At 36.7% G+C, this 6,898-nt stretch overlaps 1 protein-coding gene across 1 annotated transcript; it reads left to right on the forward strand.

Annotated features, from left to right (window-relative positions):
• LOC113074046 (sterile alpha motif domain-containing protein 3-like) lies at positions 1 to 6,425 on the forward strand. The gene is made up of 6 exons (XM_026246761.1): positions 1 to 36; positions 1,438 to 1,514; positions 2,775 to 3,733; positions 3,810 to 3,968; positions 4,043 to 4,138; positions 4,914 to 6,425. Exons 3-6 carry the CDS (start codon positions 2,789 to 2,791, stop codon positions 5,226 to 5,228), a joined length of 1,515 nt encoding a protein of 504 aa, XP_026102546.1. The 5' UTR covers positions 1 to 36; positions 1,438 to 1,514; positions 2,775 to 2,788; the 3' UTR covers positions 5,229 to 6,425.
• Positions 6,426 to 6,898: the final 473 nt, after the last annotated feature.

Below are 6,898 nucleotides of genomic sequence, written 5' to 3' on the forward strand. Positions count from 1 at the left end.
TTTCTTTGAAGAGTGCAGTGGACATGCAGTGGAAGTGTAAGTTCTGTGTTTATTTCTGTGAAAAGAGAGCTCTGCTATTGAAGCATTATCGGATTAAACATGGAAGCTACACAAGAACCAACCAAATTCCTTGTCTTCACACAGACTGTTTGTGTTCTTTTAAATCATTCAATGCTCTAAAAGTGCATTTAACAAGAAATCACTCTGAAAATGCAAAACAAACAAGTGGATCAGAACCAGCACCTTTGATATTTCATTGTCCTCTCTGTGAATTTAAAGAACCCTGCACAGAATCCTTGTTTTTCTGCCATTTGCGTCAACATCTGAAAAATAATGAAATGGTTCAGTGCCCATACAAAGACTGCAATTTTGAAAGCAGAATTTATTCCACATTTAATGCTCATAAAAGTAAGCAACACCAGTTTAGCACGCAGAGGAACTTAAAGCCCAACATTTTAGTGGAGTTGCAAAATATTGCTGCCGATTTACAGCAAGATGTTACACAAAGTACAGCTTCTTGCTATGATTCAATTGATTCTACAGAGTTTGGCCAGGATGAATATGAAGAAGGTGACCCAAATCAAAGTCTAGATGATTTACAGAGACAACTAAAGCATAATTTAGGATTGCTTTTCCTTAAGATGCAAACCATTCTGCATATATCTGATGCAGCAGTACAAGAAGTAATACAACAAATTACTCAGATTTTTCTTCTGTCAAGGCCACTTTTGAGTAATGGCATTCAACAGATTTTAAATCAACATGAAATCACTTATAGTGATAATGTTTTGAAAGAAATTGTGAAAGTTGTCACAGAAAATAATCTGCTCTTAAAAATGACTGAGTCTGGTGAGCCTCTATCTACCATCAGTAAAAGAGCATCATACTTTGAGAAAGAATTTCCAATAGTTATGCCAATAGAATACAAACTCGACAAAGAATCACAGTCTTTTGCATATGTGCCAATCTTGAACATGTTACAGCTGCTTTTAAACCGATCAGAGGTCCTTGATAAAGTTCTTGCTCCCGATGGAAGTGCATGTGGAATTAGTTCCTACAGAGATGGCACTAACTACTCTGAGAATCCTTTTCTGATGGCAGAAAAATGTAGGATTTTACTTACCCTCTACACTGATGAATTTGAAATTGCCAACCCTCTTGGCACTTCAAAAAAGAAACACAAGATGTTCAGTGTTTACTGGGTCCTTGCCAATCTTCCCTCTAAGTATCTGTCTTCTCTTCATGCAATTCAGTTGGCAATCTTATGCAAAGCTAGTGCAGTGAAACGGTGTGGATATGAAAAAGTCCTACACCCTCTTGTTCAAGATCTGAAAACATTAGAGAAACATGGCGTCTTTGTAGAGCGGTTAGGAGAATGTTTATTGGGAACTGTTCTCTGTGTGTCTGCTGATAACCTTGGTGCCCACTCCTTGGCAGGATTCCAAGAGAGTTTCATTGTGGAACACCCCTGTCGCTTCTGTATGGTGAAGAAGAGCGAAATCCAACAAAGAGAGGTACGGACAGGAGCATTTGAATCCAGGACCAAGCTAAATCACGAAAGGCAAGTTGAGGAAGTTTTAAAAGATCAGAGTTTGGTTAAACAGTATGGTGTGAAAGGTAGTTGTGTCTTCAGAGAGCTAGACTATTTTCACACTATCGGCGGCTTTCCACCTGACCTCATGCATGATCTCTTAGAGGGTGTCATACCCGTTGAAATGGCAATGTGTCTTAATGATTTGATCAACAAAAAGTACATTACTCTTGACTACTTAAACAGAACAATCAAGCAGTTTCCATACAAATTCATGGACAAGACTGATCAGCCTCAAACTATTCCAGTTGCCTTTGCCTCTAGAGGCACAATTGGTGGTAATGGCCATGAAAATTGGGCACTTCTAAGACTTCTTCCCCTCATGATTGGATTTGATATCCCAGAGAACAATCCATCATGGGAGATTTTAATGCTTTTGAAAGACATTTTGGAACTGGCGACGTCCTTCAGATTCACTGAGGAAACTATTGATTTCCTTGGGGATAAAATTTCAGAGCATAGAGGTTTGCTTTTAACAGCATTTCCTCATTTTGCATTGCGTCCCAAACACCATTACATTGAGCATTACCCACAACTTATACGAATGTATGGGCCTTTAAGAGATGTCTGGACAATGCGTTTTGAAGGCAAACATAAGTTCTTCAAGCAAATAATTCGTGACACAAAAAATTTCAAAAATGTCCCTCAAACTCTGGCAGTCCGACATCAAAGAATGATGGCGTACCACATGGATTCAATTTCTTTTTTCAAGCCTTCTGTGCAGATGGAAAAAGTTGCAGTTACACTGATTTCATCTTTTCCTGAGAATGTTCAGAATGTTCTTCAGAACAACTTTGGTGCTCAAAGCACTGTCCTTGTTACATCCTCAGTATGCATTGATGGTATTAAGTACTGTCCTGATGTAGTTGTTTCTGTCGGCTCCTGTTCAGGTCTTCCTGATTTCAGGCAAATTGTTAAAATTGTAGTCATCAACACAGATGTTTTGTTTGTGTGCAAAGAACAGACAGCGTGGTACACTGAGCATCTGCGTTCCTATGAATTGTCCAGCCATGTACCACTTATGTCAGTCATTAAGCTGTCTGATTTGAATGACTTGTTTCCACTGCCAACCTACAAAATACAAGGCAGGATATTTGTTACAATTAAACACTTCATCTTGTGCTGAATGTTGTCTGGGGTCTAATACTGAAAATTGTGGATGTTTTCTCAAATTATTTTTTAGGTCCACATGACATAATGGAGACAAGAACTGTTTTAAGAGTGATTGTGACTGACAATGATATACGGAAGGTCACACTTCCTAGCAAACCACAAACCCTGGACTCCCTGATTGAACAGCTTGGGCAGCATCTTGATCTTCCATACACGTTCTCTCTTCAGTATGAAGACGCTGATTTTAACAATGCACTTGTTAACCTTACTGACATTGCAGATTTACCTGAGAAGCCCACTTTGAAGGTAATCTCTCTTGTGACATCACCTACACCGAGCCAGGCTGACACCGACATTATGTCTGTTACCTCTCAAGAAGAGTCACCTCTTACACGCCAGGATCCATGGCCAGAAACATTTGAAATTCCCAGCTTTTCCGTGAATGTGGAATACAGACTGCGCCAGGGAAACCTTTTGTTTATGAGAGATAAGACATACTTGCAAGTTCCCAGGGACATGAAACATGAAGTACTTGAAAAGCTTGCCAAGGCCATGTACAAATTTAAAGCATATCCCCGTGAAGAAGATTTCAATGATGTTGCATCGGCACTTGTCAAAAAACATCCATGCCTTTTTGAACCAGGCTCCTCCACTGGATGGAACGGATGGAAAAACAGTATAAAGTTTAAAATGGGTAATTACAGGAGCAAACTAAGGAGAGCTGGATGCACCGATGTTCTTGTTAATTCAATGAAAAGAGGGAGCCAAGATTCTCCAAGAAATGTCAAGAAACCCAAACGATTCGAGATAAATTTTCTACCCAATATGCCTGCTGGTGAAAATGAAAGCAGCATGGAATCAAAACGATTAGAAATTGTGGAGGAAATGAAGAAACGACATCCAAGTTCTACACTGATAGCACAGTACATGGACATAACTTTTTCGCTAAGAAGAAAAGAGTTGGTTGAAAAGGAGCCTTCAGTAAAAGAGACTTTACAAAGATGGCCAGCACTCTTCAGGGAAAGTCAGGTAATTAAGACACATTTTATCTAGGGCATGTAAAAATGTTTCAAGTCTTAATGTGTTTTTGTTCTCCTTTTCGTAGATTATTGCTGAGTTCAACCGGATAACAAGCAAAAACCTCAAGCAAGAATTCTTCTCAGCCCTTGATAAAAATACTTCTCGTTTTCTGGAGATTTTTGAATCCAAGAAAGGCACAGCTGGAAAAAAGCTCTCAGAGTATCTAATACAAATGAAGTCTGCAGTAAGTGTTTTTTGTCAAGTTTAAAGTGATCTGTTTTCACTCTTGATCTTGATGTTTTATGTGTTATTTGTTAGAACATCACTGATGTCACTGCTCGACGGACAGCAGTTCTCCGTGGTCTTGCAGTCCTTCTTGGAGAAGACACTACAGACTTCTTCAAAACATGTTTTGTAAGTATTCTAATTTAATATCTTTTAAAAAATGCTACAAGAAAGATCTCCCAATTTTTGTGTCAGCATTACGTTTATTTAAGAGATCTTATATAAAGTACATAGAAGATAAATAAAATGCAAGTAAAATATATTCTTTGTTTTCCATAACATTTGATCAAATCTTAAAATGTGGATGAAACTGTTTTCAAAGTATAAAAATCTCATATAGAATAGTGTCTTGAATTTTCCAATTCAATTTCAATCCAACTACTCTGCGCAAAGAGGTCTCTATATTTAGCCATTCTTTACCTATGTCCCGTGACAGTTTTAGCAGCATCCCTTCTCCACTCTATCGCTTCACTCTCTGCTGGTATATACGGTTTCAGCAGTAACAACAAAAACAAACTCCTTTCGATGACCAATAATTATTGTTAAATAATAAATTAAACATTAAAAGGATAGGGAAAGGATCTCATTTTGTTACAAACTTGTATACATTTTTGTTCTGATGAACACGAGGACATTTTGAGGAATGTTTGAAACCAAACCGATCATGGGATGGATGTAACTGTTTTACTAAAAAGATATTGTTATTAAATGTTTCAAAGATGCTTTTGCTGAAAAGGTCCAAATTATCACTGACAATTCCCACTGAAGCCCTGTTACAAATAGTTACTTCAAGAACTAATAACAGCACCTTAAGCAGTTTAAATTTTTAAAAGGAACATGCACTTGTTTGCGTTTGCAATATAAGAATGTATTTTAATATTGCTTTTCTTTCTTTCTTTCTTAGGATATTGATATTGTCACACCTCAAGTATCAATAGGAATTCTCACTGTGGTGCCAGAGGACAGCCCCATGTCTCCACAAGGTTTGCCATTGGAGGTCACTGATACAGCAATCATTTTGGAGGGTCTTATAGCAATGGATGGACTTGAGAATGTTCCACATGCCATGTGTTTTGTTTTTGGACTGATCTATGCTTTAAATATGGAGTACCCTTCACAGCTTAAATACACTTTTGAGTTCATTCAAAGGGTTTTTCTTTCCCTGGGGCACAAATCTCTCAAGCCAAAACTGCAATCACTAAAAAACCTACTGTTTTAATGTTTTTTTGTTTTTTTTGTTTCTGATTGCAGAAACAAGTCTGGTTACTGTAGGTTTGTTTTTTGCGTGTATGTTTCTGATGGCAGAAACAAGACCATGTTACTGTAGGTCTGTTGCAGCATTTTTTTTTTTTTTTTAATCAGTCACCTGCCAACCTGGATACAAAACAAAAACTCCAGTCACTAAAAGCTTTGTAGTCAAGAATTTGTTCAATATATTTTTAATTGCAGAAACCAATTGGTCTATTGTTGCCTTCTGGGTGTTGTATCCAGATTGATGGGTGACTGATTAAAAATCTTAATACCTGCAACTTAACCTTGATGTTTTTATCTGTTTTTGTTTTATGCTTCTGATGGCAGAAAAAGACCATGTGATTGTAGGTCTGTTGTTGCACTTTTGCAATGTTGTTGATGGATGACTGATTAAAACAAATGTTTTATTTGAAATCTTAAGTGTTTGCAGAAACAAGAACAAAAACAAAACTCTAATTGCTGCATAAATTGGATGTTTTGGTCAAGGTGTGTTCTTTGTGTTTCTGATGGCAGAAACAAGACCGTGTTGCAGTAGGTCTGTTGTTTAATTTTTTTGGTATAGTTTTAATCGGACACCTTCCAACCTGAATGCAAAACCAAAACTTTTAGTCAAGATGTTTGTTAGTAATAACAAAGATTTCGTATTGTGTCTGTTGCATTTAGGGTGTTGTATCCAGGTTGATGGGTGACAAATCCCTATACCCACAACAAAAATGTTTTAATCGGTTATCTGTGTGCAGTAACACAAATGTTTTATTGTAGGGTTGATTAATTGGTTATTTTAATCACTCACCATCAACCCTTTTTTGCTTTAAAAAACAATTTTGTACACGGTTACATTAAAATGAATGTTTTGACAAACTTTTTTTGCTTTACTCGTTTTTGTTAGTTTAGCTTACTTAAAAATGTGAGGCAATCGGTTTCCTTAAATTTACTAGTAAAGTGAACACTAATAATAAGTTAACTCAACTAATGCTTTTGAGTCACCAGTACTTAATTGTACTTGATGTTTAAGTTTAGTCTACAAATACTATTTAGTTTTGCCAACTTAAAATGAATACTATACTTTACTTAATGAATAAGTTTAGTTTACAAATACTATTTAGTTTTACCAACTTAAAAGTAATACATTAGTTTACTTATAAATTTAAGGCAATCGGTTTCCTCACTTTTTTAAGTTAACTCAACTTATTACATTTTACAGTGTATCCACTCTTATATTAAACTATTATCAACATTATTTTGAACATTAGTTATATCCCATGGCCCTTGTTCTATGGCCAGCATGCTAATCTAATGCTGACAGTATTTGGGATTTTAGAAATATGAGAAGTGCAACAATAACGTACGTGACCCAGCTGGAGTGTTCCTGCTCCAGATTTGACAGCTTTTAAAAGCTCAGGCCTGGAGCTATAGACTGCTTTCAGAAATAAAGAGACAGGAAGAAAGAATAAAAGAAACAATGGAGAAGATGTTGTATAAGATTCATTTTGTAATGTAAGAGCACTGCAAAAGTTAATCGATACAACTGGACTCGATGTGGACTGCCGCTGAAAGCCCATCCTCATGGTAGACTGAGTTTAATGAGGTCTCCAGTGGATTCTCAATACTGCGCCTAAACATTTCTCCTGATTCAGA

Source organism: Carassius auratus, chromosome 5, assembly GCF_003368295.1.
Source record: "Carassius auratus strain Wakin chromosome 5, ASM336829v1, whole genome shotgun sequence".
In the NCBI taxonomy this organism is placed as follows: Eukaryota; Metazoa; Chordata; class Actinopteri; order Cypriniformes; family Cyprinidae; genus Carassius; species Carassius auratus.

Excerpts from the sequence above, each read along its gene's own strand:
- LOC113074046 (XM_026246761.1), top strand. The coding sequence starts at position 2,789 with ATGGAGACAAGAACTGTTTTAAGAGTGATTGTGACTGACAATGATATA. Across the intron at positions 3,734-3,809 it reads CACTCTTCAGGGAAAGTCAG|ATTATTGCTGAGTTCAACCG; the intron begins GTAATTAAGACA and ends TCCTTTTCGTAG. Across the intron at positions 4,139-4,913 it reads ACTTCTTCAAAACATGTTTT|GATATTGATATTGTCACACC; the intron begins GTAAGTATTCTA and ends TTTCTTTCTTAG.